The sequence below is a fragment of the Erythrolamprus reginae genome, chromosome 6 (genome assembly GCF_031021105.1).
Source record: "Erythrolamprus reginae isolate rEryReg1 chromosome 6, rEryReg1.hap1, whole genome shotgun sequence".
NCBI classification, from domain to species: domain Eukaryota; kingdom Metazoa; phylum Chordata; class Lepidosauria; order Squamata; family Dipsadidae; genus Erythrolamprus; species Erythrolamprus reginae.
The window spans coordinates 22,757,669-22,775,859 of record NC_091955.1 but is presented as its reverse complement, the minus strand read 5'-3'; the positions used below and the strand labels follow the sequence as shown (position 1 = coordinate 22,775,859).

The following is an 18,191-nucleotide window of genomic DNA, read 5'->3' as shown; positions in this document are numbered from 1 at the left end:
AGCACTGTTACAAAAACAGTTTTAGAGCATTACTTATAAAGGAGTCAAACCAAGACTAGTGATGCAATGAAAAATGGTTAGATGTGTGCAGTGTGGGCAAATTGTTTGAAACTGAGTTGATTCATACTTTAGCATCCTTGTGTAATTCCTACCTTTTTCTCAGGATTCTTACCCATGTTTCACCGAAAATAAGACCTGTTCTGTCTGGGTCACTCCAGTAGCCAATACCAACCCAAAAAGAGAAGTCAGACACACTGGTAAAAGGCAAAGGCAGTTTTATAAAATTCAAGAAAAACACAGGTGACAGAAAATGTCCTTACAAACAGGAAAATGCTGTATCTTCAGATATATTCACGAAGGCAAAAGTCCATGCAGCAATACAGAATTCTTGCTGCCAAGCCGAGGCTGTAGATAGCAGACCTACACCTCCCACGGGTCTTCCAAAGCTGCTGGGCCACAAGCCAGGAACAGAGGCGCTGGGAAACAAGACAGGATGACATAACTCCAAACTGATAACACTCCACATGGCTTCAAGGGCTTGCCTGCCTGTTAAACCCTGCTAAGGAGGACCACACCCAAACCCAGCTGTTCCTAATTCAGTGCTGATAATACTTCTTTAATTGCTCCTTTCTTTGATCTGACCGTCTCTGTCCATGTCAATGACGGCTTGAGCTTCATCACCTAATGACTCCAAACTACTGGCTGGGGAGAGGCCCCCCCCCCGGGGCTCTCATGCTGTTCTCCTTCATCCCATTCCTAATTTTCCTCTCCCCCGTCCCACTGTTCAGCCCCCTCCTCTTCGCTGTCATCCTCCTCCGGGCATGGAGCCAGCAGAGACACAGCCGGTCCCTGAGCAGCCTCAGGCTGAACCACAACAAGACCCAGGCCTTATTTTCTTTTGGGTCCCAAACTAAGCACGAGAGCTTATTTTTGGAAGGGTGTCTTATTTTTTCCCCATTTGCGGAAGACCTACTTTTTGTTCACAATGGGCAGGGGGCTGAGCAGTGTACCAGTGTCACTGCAGTGAGGCGGGGGACGGAGAATGCACCAGCTTGTTTCAGGGGCCACACAGCCAAGACACCCATGTCTGGATGTCTGACAGTCTCAAAATGGGTGAACAATGCAGTCAGGCAGTAGGGAAAGCAAGTAGAATGCTTGGCTGCATAGCTAGAAGTATAACAAGCAGGAAGAGGGAGATTGATATCCCGCTGTATAGAGAGCTGATGAGACCACATTTGGAATACTGTGTTCAGTTCTGGAAACCTCGCCTACAAAAGGATATTGATAAAATTGAACGGGTCCAAAGACGGGCTACAAAAATGGTGGAAGGTGTTAAGCATAAAACTTATCAGGAAAGACTTAATGAACTCAATCTGTACAGACTGGAGGACAGAAGGGAAAGGGGGGAAAATGATCGAAACATTTAAATATGTTAAAGGGTTAACATTTAAATATGTTAAAGGAGGGAAGTGTTTTTAATAGGAAAGTGAACACAAGAACAAGGGGGCACAATCTGAGGTTAGTTGGAAAGATCAGAAGCGATGTGAGAAAATATTTTACTGAAATAGTAGATGCTTGGAACAAACTTCCAGCAGACGTGGTTGGTAAATCCACAGTAACTGAATTTAAACATGCCTGGGATAAACATATATCCATCCTAAGATAAAATACAGGAAATAATATAAGGGCAGACTAGATGGACCATGAAGTCTTTTTCTGCCGTCAATCTTCTATGTTTCTATGTCCCAGCAGCTGCCTTGCCCCATCCAGCAGGACCCCACATAGTCACGGGCCCACTTCTGCTTAACCCTAACCATGGCAGCGAGGGGGGCACAGCTGGTCCATGAGCCCTGCAGCAACTTACCACAATGTCCTCAGCCTGGCCATTTTTGCCCCAAAACCTGCTTTGCCTCAATATAATAGAATTGAATAGAATTTTATTGGCCAAGTGTGATTGGACACACAAGGAATTTGTCTTGGTGCATATGCTCTCAGCGTACATAAAATAAAATATACATTTGTCAAGAATTATGTGGTACGACACTTAATGATTGTCATAGGGGTCAAATAAGCAATGAAGAAACAATATTAATAAAAATCTTAGGATATAAGCAACAAGTTACAGTCATACAGTCAACATGGGAGGAAATGGGTGATAGGAATGATGAGAAAAACTAGTAGAATAGAAGTGCAAATTTAGTAGAAAGTCTGACAGTGTTGAGGGAATTATTTGTTTAGTAGAGTGATGGTGTTCGGGAAAAAAACTGTTCTTGTGTCTAGTTGTCTTGGTGTGCAGTGCTCTGTAGCGACGTTTTGAGGGTAGGAGTTGAAACAGTTTGTGTCCAGGATGTGAGGGGTCAGTAAATATTATACCCCGCCCTCTTTTTGACTCGTGCAGTATACAGGTCCTCAATGGAAGGCAGGTTGGCAGCAATTGCTTTTTCTGCAGTTCTGATTATCCTCTGAATTCTGTGTCGGTCCTGTTGGGTTACAGCACCAAACCAGACAGTTATAGAGGTGCAGATGACAGACTCGGTGATTCCTCTGTAGAACTGTATCAGCAGCTCCTTGGGCTTCCTGAGCTGGTGCAGAAAGAACATTCTTTGTTGTGCTTTTTTGATGATGTTTTTGACGGTAGGTGACCATTGTTGTGAGCCGCCCCGAGTTTTCGGAGAGGGGCGGCATACAAATCCAAATAATAAATAAATAAATAAATTTTAGGTCTTGAGATATGATAGGACCTAGAAATTTGAAGGTCTCTACTGTTGATACTGTGCTGTCTAATATTGTGAGAGGTGGAAGGGTGGAAGGGTTTCTCCTAAAGTCTACCACCATTTCTACAGTTTTGAGTGTGTTCAGTTCTAGATTGTTCTGGTCACACCACAAGGATAGTTGTTCAACTTCCTGTCTGTATGCAAAAGTGGGCTGGCAGTCACATGGGCTCCTGATGCACATGGTTGCTGATGCTACCACCATGAGGCAGTTGTCTCGGTGTGGATGGCCTGGCTGAGGTAAGCCGGTGCTGTCAGCATGATCTCTTTGTGACTGTGGCACCGTGAGCAACCAGATGGAATGGGCAGCCAGCTGGCTGTGCAGGCTCTTAAGTTAGGCTTATTTGGAGGGTAGGACTTAGATGCACGTGTAAAAAGCATGCTAGATCTTATTTTCAGGGAAACAGGTAAAACAAACCACCCTAGCTGAATGCATTGATTGCTGCTGAGACTGATCTCACCAACCAAAACAAATAAAATAATCCAAGGTTCGCCCCCTTCGCAGAAATGTTTGCTTTATGTACAAATCCCCTACCCACAATGCACAAGGTTGCCTGCCCACAAAGGTCACAATGGTAGTTAGGTAAGGAGCAATGTAACACTTTGTGAGGGCAAGGTAAAAAGAGAAGTCTCAAGTGTCACCAAGTAGAGGAGCTCTGCTGTTTCCAGGAGGGTAAGAAAAAACTGAAAGTGAATAGCCAGAATGCCAATCTAGTGGCCCTTTTGAAAGCATAGTAAGTACTTGATAATAAAAGAAAGATAATGTAATGAAAAAAGGAGAGTGGTTGACAACACATTCCTAGGACAGTGATGGCGAACCAATGGCATGGGTCCACAGGTGGCACGCAGAGTCATATCTGCTGGACGCAAGCCATTGTCCTAGCTCGGCTCCACTGTGCATGTCTTTCACAAACTACTTAAGACCCACCTATATCTACGGAGAGGGGCGGCATACAAATCTAATAAATAAATATCGCCAGGCATGGGGAAATTGAGACATCTCCCCCAGGCCTTTTATAGTTTTATGGATGGAATGCGTGTGTTACATGGTTTTAAAATGAGGGGTTTCTAGATGTTTTTTAATATTAGATTTGTTTACATTGTCACACTGTTTTATTATTGTTGTGAGCCGCCCTGAGTCTTCGGAGAGGGGCCGCATACAAATCTAATAAATTATTATTATTATTAATTATTGTGCTAGCCAGCTGATTTTTGGCTCGCATGGAGGCCCTGGGAGGGTGTTTTTGGCTTCCAGAGAGCCTCCGGGGGGATAGGGGAGGTCATTTGTACCCTCCCCCGGCTCCAGGGAAGCCTTTGGAGTCTGCAGAGGGTGAAACATGAACCTACTGGGCCCACCGGATGTTGGGAAACAGGCCATTTCCGGCCTCCAGAGGGCCTCCGGGGGCGGGGAAAGCTGTTTTCACCCAGCCCACGCACCCACCCTGTGCCAGCAGATATTATGGGTGTGGGCACTCACACATACACAATAGCATGCACTCACACTCTTTCGGCACCTGAGGAATAAAAGGTTCACCATCACTATCTGAGGGCATGAGGTGAGGTATCATCAGTATGCAGATGATACCCAGTTATACATCTCCACCCCATGTCCAGTCAACGAAGCAGTGGAAGTGATGTGCCGGTGCCTGGAGGCTGTTGGGGTCTGGATGGGTGTCAACAGACTCAAATTCAACCCGGATAAGACAGAGTGGCTGTGGGTTCTTCCTCCCAAGGACAATTCCATCTGTCCGTCCATAACCCTGGGGGGGGGGTTATTGACTCCCTCAGAGAGGGTCCGCAACTTGGGCATCCTCCTCGATCCACAGCTCACATTAGAGAAGCATCTTTCAGCTGTGGTGAGGGGGGCGTTTGCTCAGGTTCGCCTTGTGCACCAGTTGCGGCCCTATCTGCACCGGGACTCACTGCTCACAGTCACTCATGCCCTCATCACCTCGAGGTTCGACTACTGTAATGCTCTCTACATGGGGCTACCTTTGAAAAGTGTTCAGAAACTTCAGATCGTGCAGAATGCAGCTGCAAGAGCAATCATGGGCTTCCCAAAGTATGCCCATGTTACACCAACACTCCGCAGTCTGCATTGGTTGCCGATCAATTTCCAGTCACAATTCAAAGTGTTGGTTATGACCTATAAAGCCCTTCATGGCATCGGAGCAGAATATCTCCGGGACCGCCTTCTGCTGCACAAATCCCAGCGACTGGTTGGGTCTCACAGAGTTGGCCTTCTCCGGGTCCCGTCGACTAAGCAATGTCATTTGGCGGGATGCAGGAGAAGAGCCTTCTCTGTGGCGGCCCCGACCCTCTGGAACAAGCTCCCCCCGGATATCAGAGTTGCCCCCACCCTCCTTGCCTATCACAAGCTCCTTAAAACCCACCTCTGTCCTCAGGCATGGGGGTATTGAAATTTCCCTTCCCCCTAGGCTTATAGAATTTATACATGGTATGCTTGTATGTATGAGTGGTTCTTTAAATTGGGGGTTTTTAGATTATTTTTAATATTAGATTTGTTTACATTGTCTTTTTATATTGCTCGGAGAGGGGCAGCATACAAATCTAATAAATAAAATAAATAAATAAATAAATAAATATGCATCAGAACCTTGTAAAAATGCTTTAGGAGCTCAGGTGTTCATAAACAACAAATTACTCTTTGGGTTTTTCATATCAATTCACATAAATGGTGTTAAGCATAAGCACGGTTCCCATTCATTTTGAATGATAATATGCATTAATGGTATATTTTGTTTGGAAGTAACTAAAAAGGATGCTTGCCTCTGATAACTATGACAGACCTGCTTAAGAACTATATATATATAGTATATTCGATGTATATTCATATAAAAATCATATGTTTAGAACTTATTCACAGTTACAATCTTCTGTAACTTGTCCACTACAATATTTGGTATTGTGAGGGAAAAGCAAAGAGATTTAGCCATACTCTTTTAAAAAAAAGGAGACATTTTTTAAAATTTCATTTTCTTGAATAACTGCTGTTTATAACTTTTGGTAGAAATATAGTGTTAAGATTGTGATATTTCTCCTTTGGCAGGACTGTGACAAAAGAGTGAAGCAACAATGACAGGATGAACCAGCTTCATGTAGAAAGAAAATCTAAAAACAAAGAAACAACACGTGAAGGAGAAAATAGTTAGTGTTTACAAATTACAGCATTGGGGTTTACTGGGGTTGTGGGAAAGGGAGCATTTAAAGCAACAGGGAGATGACTGGATAATTACATGATACTTAAAAGATCATCCCCTTCAATTCCACACTCAATATCAGAAATCTGGTTTAACTTCAGAGGCATATTCTGATCACTCTCCACTTCTGTGTAATTTAGTCCTCGGAGATGGGCGGCATATAAATCCAATTAAACCTTAAACCTTAGTGCAGATAAAACTTTTTCTGCAGATCAGGAAAAGGGGGCATACTGGGTGTTAGCAGAAAATGTTGTTTGGCAGGACCTACGGGTAGAGCCTTTTTTGTGGGGGCCCTGGACCTCTGGAATCAGCTCCCCCTGGAGATTCGTACTGCCCCCACCCTCCTTGCCTTCTGTAAGAGTCTGAAGACTCATTTATGCCGCCAGGCCTGGGGCCATTAGATCCTTGCCTCCTGGCCAATGAATCTGTTGAGAGAATATTGAGTGAATGGAATGATTGTTTTTTATACTTCTTGGGGTTTTCGATTTTAATTAATTGGATTTAAGGTAATTATACACTGTTTATTATATGTTGTGAGCCGTCCCGAGTCCTCGGAGAGGGGCGGCATAGAAATCCAATGAATGAATGAATGAATGAATGAATGAATGAAGGAAGGAAGGAAGGAAGGAAGGAAGGAAGGAAGGAACTTTGCCGGGGAAATTTAGGCTAGGTATTTCTCTGATCTAAATACAATCTTCTCATTGATAAAATTAGATTTTTAAAAAAATTAAAATTCATCTAAGAGGAATAAGGAGATACTTGTATCCCTAATTTCAACCTTCAAAGACAAAGACGCTCCAAGTCTTCGGAGAGGGGCGGCATACAAGTCTAATAAATTATTGTTGTTGTTATTATTATTATTATTATTATTATTATTATTATTATTATGTTGAATGCTCTGTTGTCATAATATTATGATCTATACATAAAGTTGTATTTCCATATCACTAGCAGTTCAACAGATTTTTTTTTTAATGCCTTCAAGTCAGTCTTGATTCCTGGTAACTACCTGGACAAGTCATGGCAATTTTGTTGGCAAGATTTTGGAATGGTTTGCCCTAGGATTGAGAGTGAGTGATTGGCCCAACGAGTCCAGCTGGCTTTATGCCTAAGATAGGACCCAAATCCATGTTACTGAGTTTCTACCCTGATACCTTAATCATTCTCTAAATTGTATCTTTTTGTAGCAAGAGACCCAACCAATAAGAACTAATCCTAATTAATATACAGTGTTCCCTCGATTTTCGCGGGTTCGAACTTCGCGAATAGCCTATACCACGGTTTTTCAAAAAATATTAATTAGAAAATACTTCGCGTTTTTTTCCCTATACCACGGTTTTTCCCATCCGATGATGTCATACTTCATTGCCAAACTAATAATTTTTGCAAATAAATAACAAAAAAGATAATTATTGTTAATAAATAATTATGTTTGTAAATATCAGGATCACTAAGTGCCTTATTCAATGGTGAGTACCAGTAATAATGGTGAGTAAATGGTTGTTAAGGGAATGGGAAATGGTAATTTAGGGGTTTAAAGTGTTCAGGGAAGGCTTGTGATACTGTCCATAGCCGAAAATGGTGTATTTACTTCCGCATCTCTACTTCGCGGAAATTCGACTTTCGCGGGCGGTCTTGGAACGCATCCCCCGCGAAAATCGGGGGAACACTGTATTTATTACTCACTTGCTGTGGTGAAATAGTCTTATGCATTGCTTCAGTTAGATGAATCATGAATCAATGAATCCTATGGAATTCTATTTCTGACTCCCTTTTACTATTGGTATTCTAATTACCGTGAGCTCAGCTGCTTTAAGCTGTACCCAGAGTTGAACTTGGTTAATGGACTTTGAAGAAGCAAAACAGAAAACAGAAAGTCGGGTATCAGAGTGTGACGAACTTTTGAACAACAATGATGGAGAAGACTAAGAAAAAGCAAATTTTTCCCGGCTCGAGTTTTTAAGTAGAAAATGTTTCTTAAGTAGAGGCAAAAAAATCTTGAACACCTGGTTCTTATCTAGAAATGTTCTTAAGTAGAGGTGTTCTTAATGCTGTTCTGTTCGGGTCGTATGTGACCCGAAGCCAAGTTTGAGTCCCTGTAAAAAAATTTCCCTGCATATCTGAAACTTGAAATTTCATGTAGTTTCATCATTTCAGGGGTTCTCTCTATGAGAATTTTTTTTGGGGGGTGGGGGGCTTAGTTTTTGCTGGGCAAAAAAATTTACAAATCTTCTGTTCCCGGGTCACCCTGACCCGGACCGAAAACTCTTCATTTGCAGTGCTTATGTTTGGTCTTTTTGAAAGCTTTTTTCACTTGGAAAGTAGTCTGAACATTTCTGCACACAATGATATGAAAATTGAAATGAAAAAAGTAATTCTTATTGGTTTATTTTGCTGATATAATGCACGCCCCCCCCATTTTTGTGAAAGTTTTTTCAATTTATGGATAGTTTTGCTTGCAAAATGCATTCTATTTTACTGAAGTTGGTGTGGGATTGGTAGCTTGAACATTTCTGAATATAAGAAAAATATAAAGGAACTGAACAAAATGATTCTTACTGGTTTTTTAACATCAGAAATAAGGCCTCCCCCCCCCTCAGCTGCTTGCAACCATTTTCACTTTTTATTTTTTTATGCTCCAAATCCGAAATATTCTTTAAAACCTTAGGCATTCATTTACTCAATTTAACAATGCTGACCATCAAAAAAATATTTGTGGGGGTGGGGGAAATTTTTTTTTTCTGGGCAAAAAAAAAGTCACACTTAGTCTGTTCGGGGCATATAGACCCGGACCAAAATGATTTTTTTAAGGCACTTGAATTTGGTCTTTTTGAAAACCTTTTCAACTGGAAAACTAGTTTGAACATTTATGAACATAATGATATGAAAATTGAACTGGAAAAATTGAGACTTATATTTTTATTTTGATCAAAAAGCCCCTCCCCCCATCCTTTTTAAATTTCGTGTCAATTTCTATTTTTTAAGGCTACAAATCCCTAAGGAATTTTCCCCCAAAAGGTTTGATATACTAAATTGAACATTTCTGAATATAAGAAAAATATAAATGAACTGAAAAAAATGGTTCTTATTGGTTTATTTTTGCCACAAAAGGGCCACCCCCCCTCGGCCTTGCTGTGTGCCATTATTGTCACTGTTTATACATATTTGTCTAGAAATATTTGGAATATCCTTTTGAAAATCAACCACATTGTAGCCAGAGAACTAATTTTATGAAACAAATTCATTTTACTAAAAAAAAGTATGTAAGTTTGAAATTAACAGCATAATTTTTATATAAATTGAAATAATTGAGGCATACTTTATGTGCAAAATAAACCATTATGCATCAATTTTTCAAGTTCAATTTTCATATCATTATGTTCAGAAATGTTCAAGCTACCAATCCCACACCAACTTTAGTAAAATAGAATGTATTTTGCTAGCAAAACTATCCATAAAGTGAAGACTATTTAAAAAAACGGGGGGAGCGTGCATTTCATCAACAAAATAAACCAATATGCATAAATTTTTCCAGTTCAATTTTCATATCATTATGTTCAGAAATGTTCAAGCTACCAATCCCACACCAACTTTAGTAAAATAGAATGTATTTTGCTAGCAAAACTATCCATAAAGTGAAGACTATTTAAAAAAACGGGGGGAGCGTGCATTTCATCAACAAAATAAACCAATATGCATAAATTTTTCCAGTTCAATTTTCATATCATTATGTTCAGAAATGTTCAAGCTACCAATCCCATACCAACTTTAGTAAAATAGAATGTATTTTGCAGGCATAATTATCAATAAACCTAAAGAAAATTCACAAAAACGGGGGGGGAGGCATATTTATGTGCAAAATAAACCAATAAGGATTAATTTCTTCAGTTCAATTTTCATATCGTGTGCAGAAATGTTCAGACTACTTTCCAAGTGAAAAAAGTATTCAAATTGACCAAACATAAGCACTGCAAATGAAGAGTTTTCGGTCCGGGTCAGGGTGACCCGGGAACAGAAGATTTGTTACTTTTCTTAAACAGAACAGCAGGGTTAAATAGAGGTACCACTATATATGACAAATGTATGGATGACTGTATGACAAGTGAGAGAATATTTTATTCTAGAATGTACGCTGGTTCTCATAAAAAGTTACACATCTAAATATGAATATAGGAAAACAACTTGATGAAATTAATTTGGGTACAACTTATAACGATTTGGGTTCAATGTGAAGTACAACAAACCATAATATTGAACATTTATTGCCCTTTGGCCCTGTAGGCAAGATGGCAATTTGTCTCTAATTTGAACATTGAACGCAGCCGCGAGAGCCGTCTCGGGGCTTCCAAGATTCACCCACGTTTCTTCAACACTCCGTGGCTTGCATTGGCTGCCGATCAGTTTCCGGTCACAATTCAAAGTGTTGGTCATGACCTTTAAAGCCCTACATGGCATGGGACCAGATTACCTCCGGAACCGCCTGCTACTGCACGAATCCCAGCAACCGATAAGGTCCCACAGAGTTGGCCTTCTCCAGGTCCCGTCAACTAAACAATGTCGTTTGGCGGGCCCCAGGGGAAGAGCCTTCTCTGTGACAGCCCCGGCCCTCTGGAACCAACTCCCCCTGGAGATTAGAACCCTCCCTGTCTTTCGTAAACTACTCAAGACTCATTTATGCTGTCAGGCGTGGGGGAGTTGAGATAGCTCTTCCTCCTAGGCCATTACAAGTTATGCATGGTATGTTTGTGTGTATGTTTGGTTTTATTATAAGGGTTTTTAGTTGTTTTATTAATTGGATTTCTACATACTGTTTTTATCATTGTTGTTAGCTGCCCCGAGTCTATGGAGAGGGGTGTCATACAAATCCAATATATAATAATAATAATAATAATAATTCAGAGGAGGCTTACCTATTAGTTTGTTTAATTCCACATATGTAAACATTCACTCCAACTCTATTTCTTTTCACCTTGGTTCATCTGACAAGTTTTGCTTATTTTCTATCAGGGTTAACAGTGTCTGTAGTCTCGCCTGAAAAAAATCTCAATATTGCTTTGGACAATTGTCTTCCTGTTGTTTCCTGCCACCATGGGATGTTTCCAGGTATGTTTCCAGTATCTTTGTACTGGGATATTAAGCATTCGTTTAAAAAACTATTGGGAAATATTTCATGTGAGCTGATTAACACACAAAATGCATTTTGATCGGGAGTATATATCCTTACCTTTCGTAAACTCTTTAAAACCCACTTCTGCCGTCAGGCATGGGGGAATTGAGACATCTCCCCCAGGCCTATATAGTTTATGTATGGTATGATTGTGTGTATGTCTTTTTAAATAATGGGTTTTTAGATAATTTTTAATATTAGATTTGTTATTGTACACTGTTTTTATTATTGCTGTGAGCCGCCCCGAGTCTATGGAGAGGGGCGGCATACCAAAAAATAAAATAAAATAATAATAATAAATAAAATAAAATAAAAATAAATAAAATAAAAAAAATAAAAAAATAAAATAAAAAAAATTAAAAAAATTAAAAAATAAATAAAATAAAATAAAATAATAAAATAAAATAGTAAAGTAAAGTAAAATAAAATAAAATAAAATAAAAAATAAAATAAAATAAAATAAAATATAAAATAAAATAAAATAAAATAAAATAATAAAGTAAAGTAAAGTAAAATAAAATAAAAAATAAAATAAAATAAAATAAAATAAAAAAATAAAATAAAATAAAATAAAATAAAATAAAATAAAATAAAATAAAATAAAATAAAATAAAATAAAATAAAATAAAATAAAATAAAATAAAATAAAATAAAATAAAATAAAATAAAATAAAATAAGAAAAATAAAACCATTTTAGCTGATCGAACGAACAAAAACAGAGCCTTCAGTTGTATTATATGTATCTGTCTTCAAGTCAGTTTGACTCCTAGCATCTACTGGACTATTTCCTGCTGTTTTCTTCCTAGAACTGAGATAGACTGACTGGCCGAAGGCCACTCATCTGGTTTTGTGCTTAAGATGGGACTAGAACTCAGTGTTTCCCCATTTCTAACGTATTACCTTAACTCAGGGTTGTCAAAATCATGATCTTCAGGCCAGATGCGTCATTCGCTGACCATGCCCACCTCTGGTTTAGCGAAAGGGGTGAAAGTCGTGATAAATCACATGACGACATTACACCATGAGTTTGCCTTAAGTGCTACACCAAATTGATTGCAGTATTAATATTTTTACAGGTCAGCCTATAATTCTCTTTTGTATTAAAAATACAGTGTTCCCTCGATTTTCGCGGGGGATGCGTTCCGAGTCCGCCCGCGAAAGTTAAATTTCCGTAAAGTAGAGATGCGGAAGTAAATACACTATTTTTGGCTATGAACAGTATCACAAGCCTTCCCTTAACACTTTAAGCCCCTAAATTGCAATTTCCCATTCCCTTAGCAACCATTTAGATTATTACTCACCATGTTTATTTATTAAAGTTTATTTTAAAAAATATTTATTAAAGGCAAACAAAAGTTTGACGATGACATATGATGTCATTGGGTGGGAAAAACCGTGGTATAGGGAAAAAAACCACGAAGTATTTTTTAATTAATATATTTGAAAAACTGTGGTATAGACTTTTCGCGAAGTTTGAACCCGCGAAAATCGAGGGAACACAGTAAATAAATTAAAATAATGAGAAGCTGTTATATTTAGGCCTTCCAGCAGCATCTTCATTTATTCCAGGAATAACTATAGATACTGAATAATAAAGAATGACAAGGAGCTGCATCTTAATGCATATTTTGGAAGTGTATACAGATGCCCAGAAAGAGGAGACTGCAAAGTTAAGGCATGGATAGTAGAAAATATCCTATGGAAGAGGTCAGAGGGGAGGTAGCATTCTGTTAAATACATGCTTTCCAACTGGCTCTGTCTCCATGGCAGTTATTTTATGAGTTATATCCTCCCATAGCCCTTTATGAGGATGCTCCTAGCTTCTTACCAGCCTTCCAAATATGTCCACCCACCCTTAAAGATTGAAGACTCCAGAGTAAAGTATTAGAGCTTTGGACTGTGCTTCTATGATCCCAACCTACATAGGATTACAACTTCAGAGGGTGTAACATAGATCACATTTCTTTTCTTGTCTCACTTCAAAATACTAGTTCATTTCTACATCAAAATACTCCAACACAAACAGAGTCTGTAATTGAGGTATCACAAGTGGTTGGACACGGGGAACAAAGAAGCCACTGGGTCCATCTGGCACCTCACAACTACAACTCCCACTCTGACAAAACATTCAGATTAGATCTGAGGTCTATATAACTGGAAGACTAAGGTTACAAATCACAGAGTTTATTAATTAATTTATTAATTGGACTTCTACGCGGCCCCTCTCCGAGGACTCGGGGAGGCTCACAACATATAATAAACAATATACAGTATCTTGAGCAGGGGTGGCGCAGTAGGTAGAGTGCTGTACTGCAGGCCACTAAAGCTGACTGCTAGATCTGTAGGTCAGCAGTTCAAATCTCATCACTGGCTCAAGGTTGACTCAGCCTTCCATCCTTCCGAGGTGGGTAAAATGAGGACCTGGATTGAGGGGGCAATATGCTTCAGGACTGCCTTCTGCCGCACGAATCCCAGCGACCAATTAGGTCCCACAGCGCTGGCCTTCTCTGGGTCCCATCAACAAAACAATGCCATCTGGCAGGACCCAGGGGAAGAGCCTTCTCTGGGGTGGCCCCGACCCTTTGAAATCAACTCCCCCAGAGATTAGGACTGCCTCCACCCTCCTTGCCTTTCGCAAACTCCTAAAAAAAACCCTTTGCCGACAGTCATGGGGAAATTGTTTCCCCCTCGGCCGTTCCGTTTTATGTATGGTTTTGTTTGGATTGTGTGAGTGTTTCTTAATCAAGGGTTTTTAAACTGTTCTACTGTTTTAATCATTGTACTTGTGTTTTGTATTCTTGCTGTGAGCCGCTCCGAGTCTTCGGAGAGAGGCGGCATACAAATCTAATAAATAATACTAATAAAATAATGCTGGCTATGTTAAAAAGTGCATTGCTAAAAATCAATCAAATAAGTAAGTAAGTAAATAAATAAATAAATAAATAAATATACAGTATTTTAAATCCAATTAATTAATTAAAAGTCTAAAAAACCCCAAAATCCATAAAAAACAGTCATTCCATTTGCTCAACATTCTCTCAACATATTCATTGACCAGGGGGCAAGAGTTGTCAATGAGGGGAAGGAGAAACATCATTGCTTTTGCATCCACTTGCTGTAGTTTCTCTGAGTACTTTAGGTGGAATCATTTGACAAAAGATCTGAGACTAGATTAGGAAGTCCGTAAATTAAAAGTTGCTATCTTTTGACAAGATCAATGAAAACATTGTCTAATTGTGGTCAGAAACCAACAAAATCCAAGAGCAAAATGTCCCTGAAACAAATTTTATCATCTGCCTTTGCTAAGGGCCCATTACAGATGGTCCTCAGTTAACAACTGTCCTGTTTAGTGACTATTCAAACTTACAATGGTGCTGAAGAAATAGGTTCACAAATGGTTCTCATAATCACAACTAGTGCAATTTACAACAGTTAAGTGTCCCGCAGTCACGTGAGTGTCATAGCTGACTTCCGACAAGTCAATGGGGAAGCAGCCAGTAAGTCACAAGTCTCAGTAACATGACACCTCACCTAATGACCCCAGTGGAACTGATGTTGTAAGTCAGGCATGGTCACATGATGTTTCACTTAACAATCATGTCACTTAGCAATGGAGTCGCCAGTCTCAATTGCCACTACCAATTGCCACTACTGTTGTGAGCCGCCCCGAGTCTACGGAGAGGGGCAGCATACAAATCTAATAAATAATAATAATAATAATACCAGTTCTATCAGCACGATGTGCTTTAATGCACGGGGAAAGAGACGGGAAGATTTCCTTCCATATACCCTGTTTCCCTGATAGTAAGACACCCCCGATTGTAAGACATATCGGGGGTTTCAGGGGGGTCGGCTAATATAAGCCGTACCCTGAAAGTAAGACATATGTCTTACTTTCGGGGAAACACGGGGGTATTGCCAGGGGGGGAGCCCGATGACGTCACTTCCAAGCTCCCCGCGCGCCCCTCGCCTTCGCCTCGCCGCGGCGCCACTGCCTCTTCCCTGGCTTGGCAAAGCGAAGGATGGCGTTGGTCCGAAGCGAGCCGAGCGGGCGGCGGCTTGCAGCGAAGGTGCTCGTCCCAGCAACCGAGTCCTGCCGAGGCTCGGCTGCAAGCGGCCAGCGAGGCCGACCAGCTCCGAGGCGAGCGGCCGGAGCTGCGCCCTCCTTCGCCCGCCTCCTTTCCGGCAGGCAGGTGGGGCTGCCCAACTGCGCAGAGCGGCTCCTCCCCTCCAGACACATGCTTCCCCGACACGCGTCTGTGGCTCCACGCGTGCACGCCGCTTGGAGCCCTGAGGTTGAACTTGGAAAAGGGCTCACGAGGCTCCTGTCCCGCGGCTGCCCTTCTGGACTCTGGGGAGATGCCTTCGGGAACGCGACCCTTTCAATTTTTTTCCAATGTAAGACATACCCCGAAAGTAAGACGTAGTGGGGCTTTTGGGGGTAAAAAGAAAGTAAGACACTGTCTTACTTTCGGGGAAACACGGTATGTAAGGTTAATTTAAAATACCAGCCTCATTTCATCTTATTTTCTGAAAGAAGTTCGGCACCAGTTCTGACCCTTAGTTCTTTTCACATAGAATGTTCCTCGTGACGTAAGTGCATTTGTTTCCAATAATCTCCCACGGCAACATTCCAAGAAAAGAAAGAGGCAAGGCAGCTTCTCTCCATACTGAGATATTAAGATGAAAGAAGGATTTGGACAAATTTTCTCAAAGACTTGATCTAGTAGTTAAGGCTCAAGGATAGAAACCAGGAGACTGTGAGTTCTAGTCCTGCCTTAGATATTAAAGCCTGTTGGAACCAGTCACTCTCTCTCGGTCCAACCCACCTACAGGGTTGTTGTTATGTGGAGAAAGGGAGAAGGAAGGAGGATTAGATATGTTTGCTGCCTAATAAAATTAATAAAGACAGAATTTTTTAAAAAAGTTTTTAAAAAGTTACTTTTTTGCCAATCCCACTGGAAAGTATGGAAGATGAAGAGCACAACAGAGTCAGTCCATTTCAGGGAAGCTTATCTAGTGATTAAACTTGTAATTTCTGTGAATTTGGATAATTATGCTAAATTAGGCTAAATTTGGTAGAGACAAGGGGTGTCCATTTGGCAACTTTAAGACTTACAGACTTCAGGTCTCAGAATTCGCCAGCCAGCCATTGGTCACCCCTTGTCTACATCAAATGTGTAAATAGAGATATTACTTCAATGATAACTTGCTTCCCCTTCCTTCCTTGGGGCAAAATCTGGCCTGTGGCAAAGATTATCTGTGTTGATGCTCTGGGCCCCTGACATCAGGAAGTTTTGATTATGAAGTCACTGTTTTAATTTCTCATAATTCCCCAGTATGGTACTGTGTCAAGTCATTGTGGGGAACTTTAGATGGCCTGCCGGACTGAGGCACAACTGCTAACAGGTTTGCTCACAGCCAGGAGTGACTACCAGAGAATAGTCTGGCCAGGAACCCCTGAGGCCTGAACTTAATCTAAATTACTAGCTGTAGAGTCTACAAAAGGCCATATCTGTACATAATCTGCTTTATTTTGTATGCATAATTAATCTTCCTTTTTTCTCCAATGTTTAGCCTATGCATAGACTTTACTCCAAACATAAGTAGCACTAGTCTACATGTATAATGTGGCTTGCACAAATTGCCAAGAGGAAAACTGATAACATTGGTTAGTTAGTTCCCTGACCAGTGCTCAAATATTTTAATTGCACAGAAATTCATGACCCATAGGGAAATTGATCACTAGTTGTCAGAAATCAAATACTTGTTAATATCAAGTGAAATCTATTGAATAGGCAGGGATATCTGGGAGAATTTATTTATTTAGGGAATCCTCAATCTGAGTATTGCATTGGCAGTTCTGTGCTAGCAAAAACTTCAGAAGAGAAGGATGTAGGGGGGTAGTGATTTCTGACAGTCTCAAAATGGGTGAGCAGTGTGGTCGGGCGGTAGGAAAAGCAAGTAGGATGCTTGGCTGAATAGCTGGAGGTATAACAAGCAGGAAGAGGGAGATTGTGATCCCCTTATATAGAGCGCTGGTGAGACCACATTTGGAGTACTGTGTTCAGTTCTGGAGACCTCACCTACAAAAAGATATTGACAAAATTGAACTGGTCCAAAGACGGGCTACAAGAATGGTGGAAGGTCTTAAGCATAAAACGTATCAGGAAAGACTTAATGAACTCAATCTGTATAGTCTGGAGGACAGAAGGAAAAGGGGGGACATGATCGAAACATTTAAATATGTTAAAGGGTTAAATAAGGTTCAGGAGGGAAGTGTTTTAAATAGGAAAGTGAACACAAGAACAAGGGCACACAATTTGAAGTTAGTTGGGGGAATGATCAAAGGCAACATGAGAAAATATTATTTTACTGAAAGAGTAGTAGATCCTTGGAACAAACTTCCAGCAGACATGGTTGGTAAATCCAGAGTAACTGAATTTAAACATGCCTGGGATAAACATATATCCATCCTAAGATAAAATACAGGAAATAGTATAAGGGCAGACTAGATGGACCATGAGGTCTTTTTCTGCCGTCAGTCTTCTATGTTTCTATTTGTATCCCACCTTTATTATTTTTACAAATAACCCAATTTAGCAAACATATCCAATATACATTTGTCGTCCTATTTCCAGGAGAGATGGGCTAAGAGAGAGTAACTGGCCAAAGTCATTCGATTGGCTTTCATGGCTAATTCATGGTCTTCTGCTTTCTAGTCTGGTTATTACCAAAGAAGCTCATTTTTAATGAAGTTCTAATGCTACATTGTTCTTTCCTTTATTTAACTATTTTTATAACATAGTTTTTTTCTTTATATTTTTAGAGCTCACATCAAGATCAGTGGAAGAATTGCCTCCACTCCCCACAATAGACAAATACAAGCTTGCAAGATTTTTAGCAGATAAAGCCATCAGGGTATATTTAATAGCAATACTTTTGAAATTGTATTGTAGCATGTCTATTTTTTAGAATTAAACCATTTAAAAATATTCCTCAAACATTTAAATATAGCACCCTGAATAAAA

The 18,191-nt window shown here is 40.2% G+C and overlaps 1 protein-coding gene across 1 annotated transcript in view; it reads left to right on the top strand.

The window, feature by feature from the left end:
- Positions 1-5,875: 5,875 nt before the first annotated feature.
- Positions 5,876-18,191, top strand: part of TTLL8 (tubulin tyrosine ligase like 8) — a 58,136-nt gene continuing 45,820 nt past the window's right edge. Inside the window, exons 1-3 of the mRNA XM_070754726.1 lie at positions 5,876-5,939; positions 11,000-11,095; positions 17,990-18,081. Of these exons, the coding sequence (XP_070610827.1) occupies positions 5,876-5,939; positions 11,000-11,095; positions 17,990-18,081 (252 nt within the window). The remainder of the gene's footprint in view (positions 5,940-10,999; positions 11,096-17,989; positions 18,082-18,191) is intronic.